This window comes from Rhinolophus hipposideros, assembly GCF_964194185.1.
Source record: "Rhinolophus hipposideros genome assembly, chromosome: 5".
NCBI classification, from domain to species: Eukaryota; Metazoa; Chordata; class Mammalia; order Chiroptera; family Rhinolophidae; genus Rhinolophus; species Rhinolophus hipposideros.
The window spans coordinates 41,419,760-41,441,044 of NC_138051.1; the positions used below are offsets into that span (position 1 = coordinate 41,419,760).

Below are 21,285 nucleotides of genomic sequence, written 5' to 3' on the forward strand. Positions count from 1 at the left end.
AGAAAAACAAGATAGATCTGGTAGAAAGACCTCCTTATCTATTTACCTGATTCATTTTTATTACATTAAGTTAAAATGCTGAAAAGAACATCCATCAAACTTCCTAACATTAATTTTTCCTTAAAGCAAAATACAAAAGAATAAAAGATAATAAAAATAGGCAGGGTGTGACAGTTTAATTTCATCCATTAAATTCAAACAACCAGTATTTTAAAATCCAAGTAATATGCTTAATACTAAGCTAAGAGATAAAGAGGTTACGGACAAACCCATTGGACATGGGCCTATTCTAAAGGGCCTTAGTGTCTAGTTGGGAGGTGATACTAACAATCAAACTAAGGTTACTAGGCAGTATATCAAGTGCCATCTTGTGTGATTCAGACTTGGAGATTATAGACACTTGGAATTTGGGGCTGGAGAATCAATATTTCATTCAGCAAATTTTTATTGAGAACCTATTATGGTGCTCTGTGAATAAGAGTTTGTTTGGAGCTTGCAATCTAATAGAGGAAGTCAAGGGAAATATCTGACTAATACAAGAATGGATTAAGTGCTAAATAGCAGGAGGATGCTTTGTAATTGAGAAAAGGTTATTAACGGTAACTTTTGAAAGTTGAAAGGAGAGGTGGGATTGCAAATGGTTTTAAATTAAAGGTTTTAGGCCAAGCCTTGAAAGATGAGTAGGACTTTGAATAGAATATCCCAGGCTGAAGCATGAGCAAGAACAGTGCAGACATTTCACGCTTGGGTGGAACAAAGGATGCTTGAAGGGTAGTGCATTACTTTGCTATTGTGGTAACCAATTACCACAAACTTAAAGCAATACAAATGTATTCTCTTATAGTTCTGTATACACAGTTTTCACTGGGATAAAATTAAGATGTCAGCAGGGCTGAGTTCTATTGTAGGGGTGAATCCATTTTCTTGTCTTTTCCAGCTTCCAGAGGTTACTACAATCCTGGCTGGTGGCCCCCTTCCTCTATTTTCTTTCTTTTTTTGTAAACTTTTATTTATTTAAGTGTGTTTTTCCAGGACCCATCAGCTCCAAGTCAAGTAGTTGTTTCAGTCTAGTTGTGGAGGGCGCAGGTCCCAATGGCCCATGTGAGGGATCCAACTGGCAACCTGTGTTAGTAGCACCTTGCTCTAAACAACTGAGCTAACCTGCCGCTCTTCTCTATTTTCAAAGCCAGCAATGTTGCAACTTTCTAATCATCCTTCATAGTCGTATCTCCCTTCTGACACTCCTCTTCTAATTTTGAAGGCCCTTGTGATTACATTGGGCCCACTCAATAATCCAGGGTAACCTATTTTATGATCAGGTGACAAGCAACCTTAATTACCCTTTTCTTCGGGATGGATGGCATTATTCTGCTCACCTCAGGTAGTAAGGAGAAGCTAATCTTGAGAGGAAGGGAGGCCAAAACAAGAAGGGATGTGAATGCACTGATAAGGGCATTGGGGAGCAGGTGCACATTTCTGAGGCTTGACATAAATTCTCATTTTTTTGAAGCCAGCTTTGGCTGCAGCACAGAAAATTATCTGGACAGGCAATTTTTGGGTGCAACATTAGGAGGCCACAATTACAGTCCAGGTGAGAAGGTCCAAGATAGGGAGGGCATAGTTGATGGTTTTGTTTGGTCTGAGGCTGCTTCTGCCTATTTCTAAGTGTTTTTCATTTCATTAAAATTCATAACATCCCACAGGATCTCAGCAAATGCAGTTTCCAGTACGTAATAGGGCTGAATTTTTTCAGTAAACGCTGCAACCCTGGCCTGAAATCATTCACCTACAACCAACCGGGGGAGACTGGAATCCTGGCTAACCCCGCAGTCAGCAAGGCCGAAGCTAACAACTCAACATTTAATCTTTTAATGATCCAAATCCCAGATAATTGTTCTTAAAGTGTTTCCTTAACACGAATACAAGATTGAAAAGCAGTACCGGGCCTCCGTGAACAAAGCCTGACTGCCCGCCCAGGTTCAGCAAAGACTCTTCCCGTCTTCACAAGCCAGCAGCCCCTTCGCGTCACCGCCCTCTTCTCCCCCCACCGCCCCAGAATCGGTCGCTGGGATGTCAGCCCCGCACAGTTGGCACTACTGACACCGAGCCCTACGAATGACTACGTCACCGTGGAGTCCCAGGGCTGTCGGGGCTGGGGGTGGTGGAGGCAGAAAGGCAGGGGGGGAGGGGAGGCCGCTGGCGAGGACCCACGATCACGTGCCCCGAGCCCAGGGCCTTCAGCTCCCGTCACTTCCGGGTGCGACCGCTGATTCTGTCCGACTGGGCGCTTGTAGCGTTTGGTCCCTCCTTCCGGCACCTGACCGTCTACACAAGTGCCCCTTCCCTGTTCCCAGCGGCAGGGACATGAGTGTCCCTGGGCCGCCGCCCCCGGATGGGGTCCTGGCAGGGCCACCCTTCGGCCTGGGGCCCGGGGCGCCGACGCAGGGTACGTGCTATGGGGCGGGGCGGGCAGCCAGGATCGAGTGGCGGGGCGTCCCGGCCGCTTCCGGGGAGTGGGCTGCTCTGGGCGGCGGGCCTGGGCTCGGACCCCAGCGCGGAAGTGGGGAATCGTGAGGTCCTCCTGCCCAGTGAATGGGCGGGAGAGGAGGAGCGGCGGAGGCGGGTGTGGGGGCGGTTGGAGGCGTTTTATGGTGAAGTAACTCTGCGTGTAGGTGACCCCAGCACATTGTGGTCTATTTGTTATAAGTTAGTGGCTGAGGATGAATCTGTCAGGATGATGGCTTTGTAATTCAGAGACTTCTTGTAGCCAGTATTATTAATTGCTTCCTCATGAAATGCTGTCTTGCTGGTTGCCTGTGTGGCGCTCCTATTCCTCCAGCAGTCTTTCTGTACCCGAGTTCCAGGAGAAGATGTGAGCTCTAATGCCCTAAAGCATCCATTGAATGTCATGAGTTGACTTGCTATGCAGCCGAAATGTTACTATTTCTTTTAAAAAAAATTATGTGTATTTTTCAATTACAATTGACATTCAATATTATGTTATATTAATTTCAGGTGTACAGCATAGTGGTTAGACATTTATATAATTTATGCAGTGATCCTTCTGAATAGTCTAGTACCCACTTGGCGCCACACATAGCTGTTGCAACATTATTGGCTGTATTCTCTACGCTGTTCTTTATATCCCCATGACTGTTTTGTAGCTACCAATTTGTATTTCTTAATCCCTTCAGCTTTTTCACCCTACTCCCCAAGCTTCCCTCTGGCAACCATCAGTTTGTTCTCTGTATCTGTGAGTCTGTTTCTGTTTTGTTTATTTATTTTGTTCTCTATATTCCACATATAAGTGAGATCATATGGTATTTGTCTTTCTCGGTCTGACTTGTTTTACTTCGCATGATACCTTCTAAGTCCATCCATGTTGTCAGAAATGGTAAGATTTCATTCTTTTTTTATGGCCGAGTAATATTCCATTGTGTGTATATAGCACATCTTTATCCAGTTGTCTACTGCTGGGCACTCGGGTTACTTCCATTATCTTGGCTATTGTAAATAGTGCTGCAAAGAACATAGGGGTGCATATATCTTTTCAAATTGCTGTTTCAGATTTCTTCGGGTAAATACCCAGAAGTGGAATTGCTGGGTCATAATTTTTTGAGGAAGCTCCAAGGCATTTTCTATAGTGGTTGCACCAGTTTGCAATCCCACCAATCATGGTTCCCTTTTTTCCCCCCTCATCCTCGCCAGCACTTGTTGTTTGTTGATTTATTGATGATAGCCTTTCTGACAGGTGTGACTAAACCTGATTGTGGTTTCACTTTGCATTTCTCTGATGATTAGTGACATTGAGTATCTTTTCATGTCTATTGGCCACAAGTATGTCGTCTTCGGAGAAGTGTCCCAGAATGGTACTATTTCTGTACCATCCTTGGGAGAATTGAGAAAATAGTCACTCAAAGCAATTTTGTGTTCTGCAGTTCAGATGAGGAACCCTAAATAAGAAAGGTTACAGGGCTTTTCTTTTACCTCCTGTTTCAGAAATAGAGGCGTTATTTAAATAGTGCTGTCAGCCCTTTCTTGGTCATACTTTTCCTCCCTCTCTTTACACCATCATATAAATATAATTTCATTGTATGTATGTGCAGTTTGGGTCCTTCTCTTCTTGCTCCTTCATCTGTTTGCTGGTTAATTTGACATGGTGATTTTTGCACTAAGCTCACTTGCAGCATGTATGTAAATAAAAGTAGATATCTGATCCTATGAATGCTTCCAAGTCACCCTCACTTGAAACTTTGATACACTTGCTTCTCAGCTGTCACTTGCCTCCTACCTCTATTTAGTCTAGGGGATTCTATACAATTTCCAACTCCTGTTTCTATTTTCACTCTTACAACAACAGTTGTAATGCTAGTGCACCTCCAGTCTCTTACTCTTCCATCTATCCCACTGCTGTCATATCACTGCCCCAACGTAAAGCTCCAATCATGTCATTTCCTTGCTTGGAAACCTTTAATGGCTTCTAACTACTTACTAAACCAAGAGCCAAACCCATTAGCTTGGACTCCAGGGACCTCATAGGTTGGCCATATGGTTCTTAATAGCTCTCCACTACATATGTCCCATGCTCCAGCTGCCTTCTCTGTCCAGAGAAATCCTATATTTCCACCTTTCCTATCCCTTCCACTCCTGCCTTAGAGTTCTTACCATTTGGAAATCGTAGCCCTCAGATTGTTGGTGTGTGTGTAAATTGGTGCCATCCCTTAGGAAGGCAGTTTTGCACTGTCTATTAAAACAATGCATTTAACACTTTGTCCCATTGGTCTACTTCTAAGAATTTGTCCTACAAAAAAAAAAAATGACATGAACACGCGTACACAAAGAAAAGCAAGAAAGCTATCCATGTGTGTTAGTCTACTTGGGCTGCTATAAGAAAGTACTCATAGACTGAGTGTCTTAAACAACAGACATTTATTCCTCACAGTTCTAGAGGCTGCGAAGTCCAAGTTCTAAGTGCTGGCAGATTAGGTTCCTGGTAAGAACCGTCTTCTGATCTTGCAGACAACTGCATTATCACTGTGTCTTCACATGGAGGGAGAGAATTCTGGTCTCTCTTCTTTTTCTCTTAAGCACAATAATCTCATCATGAGATAAGGTTAAACCTAATTTACTTCCCAAAGGCCTGACCTCCAAATACCATTGCATTAGCAGTTAGGACTTCAACATGAATTTTGGTGGGGACACAACATTCAGTCCACAGCAACAGAGAAGTACTAAACAAAATATAGTGGAATTCTAGTCACTGAAAAAAATGTAGTAGATCCATATATGTTAATTTGGAAAGATATATATGTAAGAGAAAAGTTACAGAACAATATGAGTAATGTTTCATTTGTGATAAAAACAGGGTTTATGCATGGGTATGCAGACAATTTCTTGAAGGCTGTGTGAGAAACTTCAGAGTGACACTCTCAGGGCATGAAAAGGAATATTTGTACTTTTCAGCTTTTATGCCCCCCTCTTTTGTGTTTTAAGTTTTTACAAGAGCAAAACTTTAAAAGAAGAAAAAGAAGTGAGATTTCCAAACATCCTTCAAGCTTCAGTGTAAATGCCCACAGCACACCCTCTTTACGAGTTGTTCCCGGACTTCCCTGGTGAAAGTGATACTTCTCTCCTCTGAATTACCATAATAGTTTCTGTTTCTGTAATGACACTGTTCATATTATTCCCCTGTCTTGAGCCCTTTCAGGGAAGGGAACTTGCCTAATTTGTTGCTGTACTCAGAAACTAGTACATAATATAGACATGCAGCCAATGTTTCTTGTATGAATAGGGTAAGGTTCCTTTTTCTTTAATCTCCCACTGTAAAGTACCTTGAATTTAGTAACTAAATGCATGTAAAAACATGAGTAACACACTTCCAATAATCAGAATATTAGGGCAGGGTAGGGAGGGGGTCTGTGAGTTAAAATGTATATATATTGTAAGGGAGGTGTATACATTGTTATTCCTTATAGTTGAAATGTCCTTATTTGGGTGTTTTTGTTTATCTATAATACTTAATGATTTCTATATTTTCTTAAAGAGACATGCTATTGTTTCCACTGTATTTGTAATCAAGCATTAAGCAGTGGCATTAATTCTCAGATATGCTTTATGGACTTCCCACCTGATGGTACATCTGGCAGTATCTGTAAATGCTCTACTTTCCCCATTATATTTTTATTTCACTTGTGGAATGCTTCAGTTTCTAGTTAGCTCTTACCTGTCTGAATATTGCTTTGCAACTTTGAGAATTTCTAAGTTCATGTTTCTCAGGATCAGAATAAAAACCATACTATTATTTTATTTTGATCTTTAAAGGCATGTTTTGAATATGAAACATGTTGTTTTCCTTGATCGTGCCAAAATTTTAATCTGTGGTAAAGTTATACTTAGAAATGGGCTAAAAGCACTGTATGATGATAAATGTATTCTACATAATGATCTAATTTGCTGTTACTCACTATTACCAGATTATGATTAAAGAGAGATGTTTCAGAGCTTAATGTTAGTTTAAAAATGCTTTTAGAGTACAATTTTAGCAATGTGACCATCTCATTTTTTTTCTCAATTGGTGATTCTAAAATCTTACAAACCAATCATTGAACCCTATTTAGAAGTTGTTTTGTACTTTTGTTGGTAGTAGTAGTCATTCATGGGTATTCATTTTAGGCATTTTTGAATGCCTGGCACAATGCTTACACTGCTCTTATTCAAAGGAAAAGTATGAGGCATAGTTCCTAGCTAGCATCATACCTAGATTTACAAACAAGATAATTACTATACATTATTTTCTGTGGTAAATTAAGGTGATGATCTCAAGGATGGAGAAATTCTTAGAAAATCTCTCCTCCTAGCAAATGACAAAACAGCCCCATTTTTACATGTCAATAATATATCAAGCTATGTGCAAAATAAATATTGACCTATATTTTTACTTCCATAGAAATGAAAAAAATATTTTTAGGCATTGCATTTTTTAAAATATATTTAATTTCTGTATGCTTTTGAATTCTTGCTTTCCTTCAGTAATTGTTTCCCACTTTTAGGCCTCAGACTCCTTTAATAATCCATTGAAAACTGTAAGTCCTGTTCCATGAAAAATACATAAACATACAGCATTTTATATAACATTCTTTTAATCTAGATTGTACCTTATACTGGTAGCTTTAAAACACATTTTGAGTGCTCATAATCTGTTCTTTATTTTATTTTATTTTATTTTATTTTTTTTTCTTTTTTTTTAAATTAAATTTATTGGGGTGACAATTGTTAGTAAATTTACATAGATTTCAGGTGTACAATTCTGTATTACATCATCTATAAATCCCATTGTGTGTTAACCACCCAGATCAATTCTCCTTCCATCACCATATATTTGATCCCCCTTACCCTCATCTCCCACCCCCCACCACCTTACCCTCTGGTAACCACTAAATTATTATCTGTGTCTATGAGTTTTTCTTTCTCGTTTGTCTTGTTCCTTTGTTGTTTTTGGTTTATATACCACATATCAGTGAAATCATAGGGTTATCTGCTTTTTCTGTCTGACTTATTTCACTTAGCATTATACTCTCAAGATCCATCCATGTTGTCACAAATGCTCCTATATCATCTTTCCTTAACGCCGAATAGTATTCCATTGTGTATATATACCACAACTTCTTTGTCCATTCATCAATCGAAGGACATTTTGGTTGTTTCCATGTCTTGGCCACTGTAAACAAAGCTGCAATGAACATTGGAGTACACGTGTCTTTATAGAGAAATGTTTTCAGATTTTTTGGGTAGATACCCAGGAGAGCGATTGCTGGGTCATATGGTAATTCTATTCGTAATTTCTTGAGGAACCTCCACACTGCCTTCCATAGCAGCTGCACCAGTCTGCATTCCCACCAACAGTGTATCAGGGTTCCTTTTTCTCCACAGCCTCTCCAACACTTGTTACTATTTGTCTTGTTGATGATAGCCATTCTGACTGGGGTGAGGTGATATCTCATTGTGGATTTTATTTGCATTTCTCTGATGCATAATCTGTTCTTTAGAGGATGCTCAGAAGGTAAAAGTTAAAGGGTACCTGTACTACCCTCTGTGTATGTGCCGAGCCCCACTGCTAGCCTCCTTCCCTGCCTCCCTGCTACTCTCTTATCCCCGTGGCAATTTAAAAGCTTCTTAAATTTGACTTTTGCTTGGGGACAGGTTTAAGTGACACTTCTCCAGATGAAGGGTTAATAGAGGACTTGACTGCAGAAGACAAAGCTGTGGAGCAACTGGCAGAAGGATTGCTTTCTCACTACCTGCCGGATCTGCAGAGATCAAAACAAGCCCTCCAGGAACTCACGTGAGCTAACAGAAACTGTAGAGGCACTTGTTTCCACTGTGGCATAGTCACCATTTACTGTATAAATACATACTGTATTAAAGCATAATATTTTGTAACAGTTCATACAATTGAGTATTTATTTTCAGTGATAGCAAACGGGAGTGGGGGAGTTCATAGTAATCTAAATGTAAAAAATGAAATGAATACTTGTAGAGTGTTTGGCTTCTAAGAAGTACCCCTAATCTTATCTAGACTCTTTGATTAGTTTCGTTGTTTCACCATTATTTTATGAAAGCCTTGCCTATTGGGAATGTTGCAGAATGAATATACACCTGTTTTTGAGTAGAGCTGCAAAATTGCCTCCGTAGGAGTTCCGTTTGCATTCAATCACTGGTTCACATGAGTTGCCAGAAATCCTTAAGTATCTTTTTTTGAGATGGCCCGTTTCACTCCTAGTAGATAATTCTACTAAAGGATTGGCAGAAACGTTAAGAGAGGAACAGGATAAGGAAGAATGGATCCCAGAGAGTGGGGTCAGTATGCAAAGGTACACTTAACTTTATCAGTTCCTACCCAGAATCAGCAGACTGAGTTTCTGCTTCCTCTTGGGTCCAGACCCCTCTGGATTGCCCAGGCTGGCGTATCGTTTCTTTTTGTGATGCACAGCTTTAAACTGGCTATGTACTGCTGCTGCTCTAAAACCTGATCCTTTGAACACTTATCTCAAAAGACTTTATTAGGGCAAAAGGAGAGGAATAATCAATAACTATGTCCATTTATAAACATTAGTAAGTAATGTTATGATTCTTGGATTTGAAGGTGATAAATGAGTATAAAAGTGGTATTGTCTTCTACTTCATGTGGGATGGTGCTGTAGTTAGGGAGTTGGCAACTGTCTTGGTTTTCTGCTGGGTTTTTTTTTTTTTTATCTCTAGTATGTGGTGTGTCTTGTATTTTAACCCCAGTCAATCCTTGTGGCATACAAGTCCTAAAGATTTTGTGGGGGAGTTTGGATGAAATATGATAGACTAAAGGAAGGTTAAGAAATTCTGTAAGCAAAACATCTGGATAGTACCTTACAGGAAGCTGGAGTCAAGGTTTAATTGTAGAGTTTAATTGATGAGGACATTGGCTAAAATTTAGTATTTTAAATATCTCCACTTACCTTCCTCGGCATGCATACAATGATGATGAGGATGGTAAAATCAGCTACTGTTTATTACTGTATGTACTACATGCCTGACACTTTATGTACCATATTTCAATTAATCCTGACACCTACTTTATGAAGTATCTAATATTATCCCTGTTTACAGTTGAGGAAACCGAGGTTCAGAGAGGTAAGTAGCTTGAAAAAGATTACTGGAATTAACAATTGAATATGATGAATAAGCAGTTATTATACATCTTGAGTGTTAAGGAAAGATGAACAAATTTCAGAGAAAGGAAAAAGAGAAGTTTCCTAGTAGCTGCCTCTTTCATCCATTTTCCCTTTCATCCATCTCCCCAGAAATTTCACTATTAATAAAGATGCAGGGGAAAGAGTACTGGACTGAGAGGCACCTGGGTCCCAGTCTTGGCTCTGTCATCAAACTGTTTAATCTTCATGAATCCACTTGACCATTATAGATATAGGCCTACAGAGGTGAAGGTGATGATAGTGGTAGACAGAAATTAGGTCTACTTTGTAGCTAACCATGGGTAAGGAAGACCAAGAACAAAACTTAGCTTTATACAGAGGGAGCCAAAAGAATATATACACATTTTAAGAAAGGAAAAAACTATTAATTTACCGTGTTTCCCCGAAAATAAGACCTAGCTGGACAATCCTCTCTAATGCGTCTTTTGGAGCAAAAATTAATATAAGACCTAGTATTATATTATGTTATGTTATGTTATGTTATGTTATACTATACTGTACTGTACTGTACTATACTATACTATACTATATTATTTATAGTCTTATATTATAGTAAAATAAGACCAGGTCTTATATTAATTTTTGCTCCAAAAGACGCATTAGAGCTGATTGTCCGGCTAGGTCTTACTTTCGGGGAAACATGGTATACCAATAACAAAAGATGACTATAAGTCACGTTTGACTTCTGCAATTACACGAGGTGCTCAAAGTGGTTACCATCAGTGTCCAGATACTTCTGATTACAGCGAACTACTGCTTGGGCAACATTGATCAAAGTAGTTAACATCTCTTAAAATGTAAAAACATTTAAAAACATTTTTTTGGCACCCTCGGTATATATGAAAGGTTATTATTATTCCTTTATGTGTATTTGTCATTTTAAGAACATTAGAAAGAAAGTAAAAAGAGGTTCTGGAATCCAGATCCGTAAGAGTAGCCAGAGAGGTGCAATTGTGAGTATCCTCACTGGAGCTCCCTTTGAGGTAATACCACATAGACCTTCCAGGGAAATAGCATTTTTCTCAGAGGATCTTTGCTTAGATCCTGTATCAGGGCTTCACAGTTCCTCCCAGCATATTTACCATAGATTATACAAAACTTCAAGGGAAAAGAAGTTCAATCATTTCTGCCCCCACTATACTGTAGCTAAATATTCTCTGGAACCTTCTTCCAGAGTGTCTAGACTTACGGATCATGAAAGTACTGTACTTATAATTACAGTTTTATTATAAAGGATACAGATCAGGACCAGCCAAGTGAAGAATCACATGGAGCAAGTTTTGAGAGCATCCCAAACACAGAGCTACTGTGTCCTTTCCTAGTAAAATTAGGGTGCCTCACTCTCCCTGTACATGTGTTCACCAAGCAGGAAGCTCTGTTGAGTTTCGGTGTTCAGAGTTTTTATTGGGGTTTCATTATGTAGGCATAATTGATGGATCATTGGCCACATAATTGAACTCAGTCTCCAGACCTCCCTCTTCCTGGAAGATTGGGCTGATATCACTTGACTGAAAGCCCCAACCCTCAGACCACATAATTGATCTTCCTAGCATGACCAGCCCCCATCCTGAAGTTCTAGGGGTCCACCGTAGGTCACCTCATTAGCATAAAGTCAGGTGTGATCCAAGGGGCTCATGAATAACAAAGATACCCCTATCATTTGAGAAATTCCAAGGATTTTAGAATCCATATGCCAGGAAACTGAAACAAAGGTCAGACAAATTCGTGATTATACAGTCTATTTAGCTATTTTGCCCATTTTCTTAATTAGGCTGTTTATTTCCTTGTTGTGTTTTAAGACTACTTTGCATACTTTTGATATAAGTCTTTATGTGTTTTGCAAATATTTTCTCCAAGTGCATGGCTTATCTTTTCATTATCTTAACAGTGACTTACACAGAGCAGAAGTGTTTCATTTTAAAGGTCTGGGTTATCAATTTATTCTTTAATGGGTCATGCTTTTGGTATTGTATGTAAAAATTCATCACCATAGATGTTTTCTTTTAGAAGTTTTTAGAGTTTTACATTTAGATATATGATCAATTTTGTGAAAGGTATAAGGTCTATGTCTAGGTTAATTACTTTGCACATAAACATCTAATTGTTCCTTCACCATTTGTTGAAAAGACTGTCCTTTCTTCACTGCATTGCCTTAGTTCTTTTGTCAAAAAGCAGTTGATTATATTTGTGTGGGTCTATGTAAGAGCTTCCTGTACTGTTCCATTGATCAGTGTGTTCTTTAGGACACCACCCCCATGCTGTCCAGATTTACATAGTTTTATAGTAAGTCTTGAAATTGAGTAGTGTTAAGTCTTCCAACTTTATTATTCTTCAGTATGTGTTGGGCTATTCAAGGTCTTTGTCTTTCCATGTGAATTTTAGAATGTTGTATCTATAAGACAGTTTGCTGGGAATTAAATTGGGATTGTATTGAATGTTAGATCAAGTTGGGAAGAACTGATATCTTAACAATACTGAGTTTTTTATTCCATGTCCTTGGAATATCTCTTCATTATTTATCTTTTTTTTAATTTCTTTTTTGAGGGTTTTACAGTTTTTACATATAGATCCTGTATATATTTTGTTAGATTTATATCAAAGTATTTCATCTGAGGGGACTTATTGTGTACTGCTGGTATATACAGGAAAACAACTGATTTTTGTTTATTAACCTTGTATTCTGAAACCTTGCTATACTGACATATTAGTTCCAGGAGGGTTTTTTTTTTTATTGATTCTTTGGGACTTTCCACATAGGCATTCATGTCATCTGTGAATAAAGACAGTTTTATTTCTTTCTTTCCAGTCTGTATACCTTTTATTTCCTTTTATTGTCTTATTGCTTTAGCTAGGACTTCTAGTATGATGTTGAATAGTAGTGAGAGCAGACATCCTTTCCTTGCTCCCGATCTTTGGGAAAACATCTAGTTTCTCACAAGTGTGATGCTGTAGGTTTTTAAAGACGTTCTTTATCAAATTGAGGAAGTTTTCCTCTCCCTGCCTAGTTTGTTGAGAGTATTTTTAATCATGAATGGGTGTTGGACTTTGTCAAATGCTTGTTCTGCATCAACTAATAGGATCATGTGATTTTTCTACTTTACCTTTGATGTGATGGATTACATTGATTGATTTTCAAATATTGAACCAGCTTTGCATACTTGGAATAAATCCCACTTGGTTGTGGTACATAATTTTTTTTATACATTATTGGATTTGATTTGCTAATATCTTGTTGAGGATTTTTTCATCTATGTTAATAAAATATGTTGGTCTCTAGATTTCCTTTTTTGTAATATTTTTGTCTAGTTTTGGTTTTAGGGTAATGCTGGCCTCATAGTAAGTGTCCCTCTACTTCTGTTTTCTGGAAGAGATTGTAGAGAATTGGTATAATTTCTTCCTTAAATGCTTGGTAGAAGTCAGCAGTGAAAACGTCAGGTCCTGGTAGTTTCATTTCTGGAAGGTTATTACTTATTGATTGAATTTCTCTATTAAATATAGGCCTACTTAGATAATCTGTTTCTTTTGTGTGAGTTTTGGTAGTTTTTGTGTTTATCAAGGAATTAGTCATTTCCATTTAAGTTATCAAATTTGTAGATATAGAGTTGTTGAAAGTGTTCCTTCATTATCCTTTTAATGTCCAGGGGATCAGTAGTGATGACCCGTTTTCCATGACTTACGTCAGTAGTTTGTGTCGTCTCTTAATTTTTAGTTTGTTAGTTTGACTAAAGGTTTATCAATTTTATTGATCTTCTGTAGAACCAACTTTTGGTTTTGTTGATTTTTCTGTATTATTTTACAGTTGTAACAGCCTGTTTTTGCTTTTCTGCTTATTTCAGATCATTCACTTGTTTGTTTCTCCTCTCATCCATTCTGTATTTCACCTTTTGTGGTCTCTAGTCAGAGCTGAAGGGACAAACCATGACCTGTGGGGTATGCCAAACTCAGTGCTTGCATGGTGGAGATGTTGTAACTGCCCTTCAGTCTCTTCATTGCTATTTCTTTCTTCATCATTGTTCTCTGTTTAGCATAGTTTTGCAAGCAAATCATGTCATATTTTTCTTTGACTATGATATTCTTTAAAATATTTAATTAGGTGACCCTTCTGTGTCACTTATTCCTATGATGCTAGCATTGATTGTTCTGGAGCGGTATGTGAGGGAAGTTGGCTTCTCTGTCTTAATAGAAGGTTTTGAATCAGAATTTTTGTGAAGAACCTTAGAAATTACCTGGTCTGACCTTCTCACTTTATAAATGAAGAAACTTAGGCCCAGAGACATAAACTAAATTTCTAAGATCACACAACTGATTATTGGTAGGAGAATCTTGTGATTTCTAGTTTTATTTTTTCATCTTCCTGTTTATCCCTTTAGACTTACTGCTTGTTACTACTAAATTTTCCCCAATTCTAATCTGAAAAATCACTGCTCCTCATTTCCTTTATGATACATTGCAATTTTAATATATACAAAAGCATCAATTTTCTTGGATAAAATAGTGTAAAAAATTTTGGGGGATAGTACAGACAGTTGCTAGAAATAATAAGTAATAAAATAATTTAAAATCATTTCATGATTTTATTAATTAGAATCTGAAATTGAAGCTAGAATAAAAGACACATTCAGTTATTAGAATGTGGCTTTGGAATATTATTTTGAAAAAGATTAATGCTAAACCAAATAAGCCTTCGAGAGTCAATAGGTTTCCAACTTAATTTCTACCTGTAACATTAACCAAGATGAATGTGATTCCTTTTAATGAACATTACAGTATGTAATGTTTATTTTGGCTGTGTGCTTTTGTTTCAGACAGAACCAAGTTGTATTATTAGACACACTGGAACAAGAGATTTCAAAATTTAAAGAATGTCATTCTATGTTGGATATTAATGCTTTGGTAAGTATGATTTAGTTGATGTAGCTTAATGATACCTTGTTTTGGAAATAGGTTTATCATCCCAACTTTGTACTTAATGTACATTTGGGATTTTTTCCTTTAATTTTCAAAGCTTAGAATTTGTCTTACAAATTTGTCTTAGAATTTGTCTTTTAACAGGAAACCTTGATTTACTTTACTAGAATTTCCATTGTCTGTGATAAAAGTGAACTTGCACGTTAAGATGACTAACCACAGAACTGGGAGGTTTATGGGTGGAGCTGGGCTCCCTGTTACTCTCTGTCCTGACTGTCTGTTAAAACTTATGGTTCTACCTTCCGGGAGAGGGATTTATTTATGTAGGGGGCCATCTTGGAGAGAGGATGCTTTTTGCATGTGGTCGGCCGGCAGGAGGTGTACAGCCAGAATTGTGCATCCTCACTCTGCTGTGGTGGTTTTGTTTCTTTTTCTTTTCCTGAATAAACCCTTTTTTGGTGGACTGCCTGGAGAATTATTTTGTCTAGTTGACTTCTGGAATTGTTATCTTTCAAATGTTGAACTCATGATAGGAAATAGAACTTATTTATGAAAGTCTATAATAGATCTCATAATTAACAACTTTTTATAAAAGAGAACTAAAAGTAAGGAACTTTGGGGGTATTATTTTTCCCTTTAAGGAAAGTGCATCTCTTTTTATCAATTACATGTTTATTTTTAATTTATATTATAACGTAATATTTTTTTGAAATTGTATCTCCCAAAGTCAAAGAAATTCTGCTCCTGATAATTTTTTTTCAGTTTATTTTTTAAAAAGTTAGTTTCAGGTGTACAAAGCAATGTACTAGTTAGAGATTTACACACCTCACAAAATTATACACCCCCCCCCCCCAAGCTACTAGCCCTCTGACATCGTATATAGCTGTTACAATACCATTGACTATATTCCCTATGCTGTACTCCACATCCCATGACCATATATACCGGGGGTGACCCAAAAAATGTATACACATTTTAAGATATGTTATCTATGCTCAAGCAGTGGTTCGCCGCAATCAGAGCTCCTCTTGTAATTGCACAAGTCAAACGTGACTTGTATTCATCTTTTGTTATCAGTGTATATTGAGTATTACATTTAATACAGTTTTTTCCTTTCTTAAAATTTGTATAAATTTTTTTGGCGTGCGTGTGTATGTGTGTGTGTGTGTGTGTGTGTATAAAATTATAGTTTATATTCAATATTATTTTACTTCACCTTCAGGTGTATAGCTCATTGGTCAGGCATCTACACAATCTATGACGTGATCTCCTGATAAGTTCAGTACCCATCTGGCACCCTACATAAACTTTACAACATTATTGATTATATTCCCCATACTGTATTTCATATTCCTGTGACTATATTGTGAATTACATGTTTTTTTAAATTTGCATTTTATTTAATTGTGTGGCATTTTCATAATGCTATAACAAGTTAACGCTGAAACGGACCTGTTATATCTTTCAATATAAATGACAATAGCTGAATTTCATCAGAAGTTCTTTGACTTTTTGATGAGAAGAACCGATTCTCCAAGTAACAGGAATTAACAACAAAAAGGGAAATTTAGGCTACCTCTTTCTTCACCTTCAACATTACAAATAGCATGATTTGCATGGTTTTGTGGCCTTTGACACGTACCTCAGTAAATGGACTTTTCATTGGACAACTGTGGCTTATTCTAATGTTTTCCTTTTATAACAATCAAAAATAAGATCCATCTCCTCTAGCATTAGGCGGAGGCCTGTGGTAATAAACACAAAGTCTTTTACTCAAACACAAAGTTCCTGACTTTTTGTGAAGGCGGTGGACAAATCTACATTGCTTTTGTCTTTCCCGCTGAGTTCATGTTGCAGCATAAAGAATATTTGATGAATGAGTGAATGATAAATGAATGAACCAAGCAGATATAAGATAGTTCTTTTAGTCTGAAGGGGCAGAAACTAAGTCTTCCTCTTTTTTCTTCTCTCAGCCCAAGAGTGGTTTTGATTATCATTTATGAACTGAAAACCGGAAGGTCCAGAGAGAAAGAAAGAGGGTCTATAAACTCTAGAACTCATCAGACTATGACTTTACTTAGCATAAAGATTGCTAATCCCTCTACTGACACGTCTCTCATTTCTGTTAGCTTGCCTGAGAATGAGGTGCTTTTCCCCTTCTCTGCCATCTCTGGGATGGAAAGTCTATACTTATCGCTCTTTGGGAAGAAAAGTGTCCTTACAGAGGTTCTGCATGGTCGGAGCCTCTCAGGGCTCTAGACACAGCTTGACCTTTTCCTGACAGGAAACTGTTCTATGTATGCTGGCTTGTTCTCTCCCTTGTAAAGCCAGTAGGGAGTGCTTTGATAGCATTGTTGGATAGTCTTACTGGAATTTTAGAATAAAGCAGAATGTTATCTGTACACAATGTGAATGTCTATTTTATGTTTAGTAACTTTTTATTGATCTGAACTGAAGTGTTTTCAAAATCCTACTAATAGTTTAAATGACATTTAAATTTTGGAATTAAAATTTGGAGATAATTAAGGCTTTAAAAATGTAATCCATTTAGGAAGAATGAACTGTAATTTAGGCATTTATTTGTTTATCCATTTTGCTATTTTAGTGTATTTTAACTTGACTTTTCATTACTTTTTCATGTTGAGTTCACTGAAGCCAAACACTATCATGCCAAGTTGGTGAATATAAGAAAAGAGATGCTGATGCTTCATGAAAAGACGTCAAAGTTAAAAGTAAGTTGAAAATTCTTTCACACTCTTTGTAAAAGTGAAAGTTTGTCCATTTTTCTTCAGTATTCATTTTCTGACTTCTTATACCTATACAATAAATAGTTCATGGTACATTGTTTTCCTTTAAAATGTATTATTTTCAGCCCCACTCTGGGCTTTTCTACTAACTGTTGGGCTAGTTGGCTCAGATTCTCTGAATATGTAGCTGCAATTCTCATTTAATAAGAGTGTGGAGTAACAAATATTTTTTGTATCCGGGGGGCCTTAAATTACCCAGAATGAATTTAAGAATTACATACGAAATTTATTAATAAGCATTGGTTACCTCAAATCAAAGCACTGTTACTTTTAAATTAGGCCATAACCCATTAGCCTTGATTTTTCTCTTGGTTTTTGAATTTTTTGACTTAGAAAAGAGCACTTAAACTGCAGCAGAAGAGGCAGAAAGAAGAGCTGGAAAGGGAGCAGCAACGCGAGAAGGAATTTGAAAGAGAAAAGCAGTTAACAGCCAAACCAGCCAAAAGGACATGAAAAGTTGCATGTGTTTGTGTTCTTCCTTCCCCCGTCCCACGTTCTTGGATTTAAGATGGCCTAAGTGCAGACCGAAGATAAGGCCGTGCCTCACACCACTGTGTTCTGCTTGAAACCCTTTCCCCGGGAATGCTGTCTCTGTCCTCATTTCAGCCATTCCAGAAGCTTTGGTTTTTCCGAGTAAAAGACTTAATGTCACTTGGTGTGGATATTTGTATGTAATTTTTCAACTTCTGTTTCGCTTCATTTTAAAATTCATTATTTTGGCCTTGAGTCATTTATAAACTGGTAAATGGTCTGATTGTTTTAACGGTCTAGGCTAAGCACTTAAAAATTAGTATGAATTTTTTAGATTCTTAAGTGTGGATTTAAAAGTTTCGGTTTCTTATTTTATGAAATGACTTGCCTTTCTGGCAGTACAATTCTGGTTTCTAGCAGTTGCTTTTTCATTGCTTGGTTAAGAAGCAATGCCAACTGTTGAATCACATATGCCACTGGAAAAGAGGTGGCATATAAGTCTTTGTGAAGAACATGATAGAAAAATGTGTTCCCAGGAAATAAAAGCACCTAAGACATTGGATAAGGTGAGCGAGATGCCAGATAGATTCCACTAACCATACACTTTGTCTTCTTCCTAGCATTGTCGTTGCTATTTAGCTCTTATGTAGCTTCTGGGTTCAAAGAGATTATATCTGTTCCTAAAGTTTGGCAGAGGTGGAGATAGAGCTTTCACACACTGTAATATGCTTAAATATTTATTATACTTAGTAAGGTTCGTCACACACTGAGATATAGTTGTCGAGTTGATAAGACACCAGATGGAAGATCTAATCACTAGTTCTGTCTATCCTCTGATTTGCTGCGTAGCCTTACATGTGGTTACTTTTTCTGTGCTTTTAAAAAATTCTTAAAGTAGAATGATACATACCAATTATCCATTTTATAGATATTGACAAGAATTGTGGACAATTAGTAAACAGCTTCTTCACAAAAGAAGCAGCATGATACCTTTAGTGTTTACTAGACCCCCCCCCTTCCCCGATATCATAAGTAGAAACTTATGTGAGGGAAATATTGTGAAATTTCATTGTTTAAGATTGAGAGTATATTATTCACTGTTTTAGTATTATTTAATATCCAATTAGTCTCTAGTCTCTATTACATAGAGACTATATAGAACCTGTAAAAGTGTTGATTAGAATTTGATCTTTTATAATCTGCATTACATTTTAGGTAAGCTGGAATCACTACCTCTGATCACATGTCATGCTAATTAATGATGGAGAAGGCTTTAGATTTGAGTGCTGAGAACTAGTCTGTTGAAAGCCTTTCCCTTCTTTAGAATGAATGAATGATGATCTCTCAATTCACTTGACTTTGACCTTATATTTAAGAATATATTTTATTTTAAAAGGCTACATGTTGCCTTCAATTACCAGGTAAAACTGTCTATGGCAGGATTCATTAGTGCTTGCAGGACAATGTCACCTGAATTGCTGAATGGACTCATTCATAACCTGACAAAGGCAGTGCATTGTTTCTTATAGTGGTTTATGGACCAACTGCAATGAGTATTTAAAAGCTGGTTCTTGGATACCACTCTCCATCTGCTGAAGCAAGTCTGTTTTTCTTTTTTTTTCCAAAGTTTCCCCAAGTAATTCTGATTCACCTTAAAAGTTGAGAACCACTGGTCTAGTGGTCTAAGTCAGAGATTCCTACACTAGGCTGCATATCATTATCACGTGGGATCTTAAAAAACAACAACAACCAGACATTCAGGAAGATTCTAACTCATTAGTTCTGAGGTGGGGCCCATGCAGAATTTAAAAAGCTCCCCAGATAATTCTGATGCAAGGAACTACTACTACTGGTCTAGATTATCTAGTGATTTGTATTTATCAGAAGTGAAATAGTTTAAAAGCCACCCAGTAACTCTTGGGATTAATTTTATGAAATATGTTCTGAACTACTGTTTTGATATAAAGTCAGATTTAAGATTGAAATAGGTGGCAGGCAGGAAAGATATAAAGAATTCTAGTTAATTAATTGAACTTCTATGACCTATCTTAAAATAAATCAACGTTTATTGAATGAATGGCAAGGAACATACTTTTGAATTATGTAATTTAAATTTTGAAGATTTTTAAAATGTCAAGAATATATATTAGCACTCACTATTTTTAGGTAAATTGTAAATCAGAAGTAGTTACTTTGGTAATTAAAATCTGAAACTTTAGCTATATTTTAGTAGCATAGAAACATATCTTACTGACTAACCCTGAACAGAACCCTTACAATTAGTTTTACTGTATTTTTTGCACAAAAGAATGAATTGGTACTAAGGTTGAAAACTTGCTTTTGTTTTTTTGTTTGGAAAAAAATTGCCTTTATTTTGAAACTATATTACATATGTATTGAACTGAGTTTTGTATTTACTTGGTAGGAGGTATCATGTAGATATGCAGATATGGAATGTAACATGGATTGTGTCCTCAGTGAGTTATTGGGTAGGTACAGTTTATAAATGTACCAGTTATTCATCCTCATATATTTGTCTGATTTTGAGCTTGTAAAATGAGGACTACTTTTTATACATGTAATTAAAAGCCTCTGAATTATCCAAAGTTGTGGATCAAGCACTATTGTGTACATAGCACTGTATACTTTCCTTTATGGACATTATTTCAAACACTTGACTCCTTTGCTTTCCTCTCCTGCCACCTTCCTCTTAAAGTCCTCTGTAGATTGTGTCACAAAATGACTGGTCCCCTCATGAATTCTTTTTCAGAACAGTGATAGAAAATGTGAAAAAGATTCTAGTTGAAATAACCCAACTACATAAAGTTGTTCACTATTTGAGAATTCAGATAGTAGTACTACTTTTAGTGGTTTGGTAGAAAGTGCTTCATCAGGATCCCTAGATGTTTAGCCTATAAATAATGGAGGAGCTTTCCAACTAATAGAATATTTTAGGTGAGGTTTGTTATTTTTGTAACCTGGGAGTCCTGGGACCCCTGGAAGAGGGACTTCTGTGGATGACCATTGGAGGAGACATGAACTCGCATAAATTTCTCAAGAATTTTGTTTGTGTTTCCCAGGATTGAGTCTATAGATTTTATTAGATTTATTATATATATGTACTTATACGTATTTATATATTATATATATAAAATTCCTCCAAAGCAATGACTCTTAATTTTTAAAACTCCAAACTTGACTGTGTACATATTTAAAAAAGGAAGAGGCGGCAGTTTTAGAGCAGGCTCAGCAGGTGAGCGCGTCTCAGATTTATAGCCTGAGCACAGATGGGACAATGCTGCCATCTTGTGGTACTCTTTGCTCCCCTAGTTGTACAGATTCTGGTATTGTCTCAA

The 21,285-nt window shown here is 37.1% G+C and overlaps 1 protein-coding gene across 1 annotated transcript; it reads left to right on the top strand.

Annotated features, from left to right (window-relative positions):
- The first annotated feature begins 2,274 nt into the window (after positions 1–2,274).
- BLOC1S6 (biogenesis of lysosomal organelles complex 1 subunit 6) lies at positions 2,275–20,549 on the top strand. Its single transcript, XM_081049690.1, has 5 exons — positions 2,275–2,446; positions 8,200–8,341; positions 14,549–14,636; positions 17,297–17,383; positions 17,792–20,549. Exons 1-5 carry the CDS (start codon positions 2,365–2,367, stop codon positions 17,909–17,911), a joined length of 519 nt encoding a protein of 172 aa, XP_080905816.1. The 5' UTR covers positions 2,275–2,364; the 3' UTR covers positions 17,912–20,549.
- The last annotated feature ends 736 nt before the right edge of the window (positions 20,550–21,285 follow it).

Coding starts and splice junctions, on each gene's coding strand:
- BLOC1S6 (XM_081049690.1), top strand. CDS start 2,365: ATGAGTGTCCCTGGGCCGCCGCCCCCGGATGGGGTCCTGGCAGGGCCA. Junction 8,342..14,548: donor CAAGCCCTCCAGGAACTCAC/GTGAGCTAACAG, acceptor CTTTTGTTTCAG/ACAGAACCAAGTTGTATTAT. Junction 14,637..17,296: donor TGTTGGATATTAATGCTTTG/GTAAGTATGATT, acceptor TTTCATGTTGAG/TTCACTGAAGCCAAACACTA.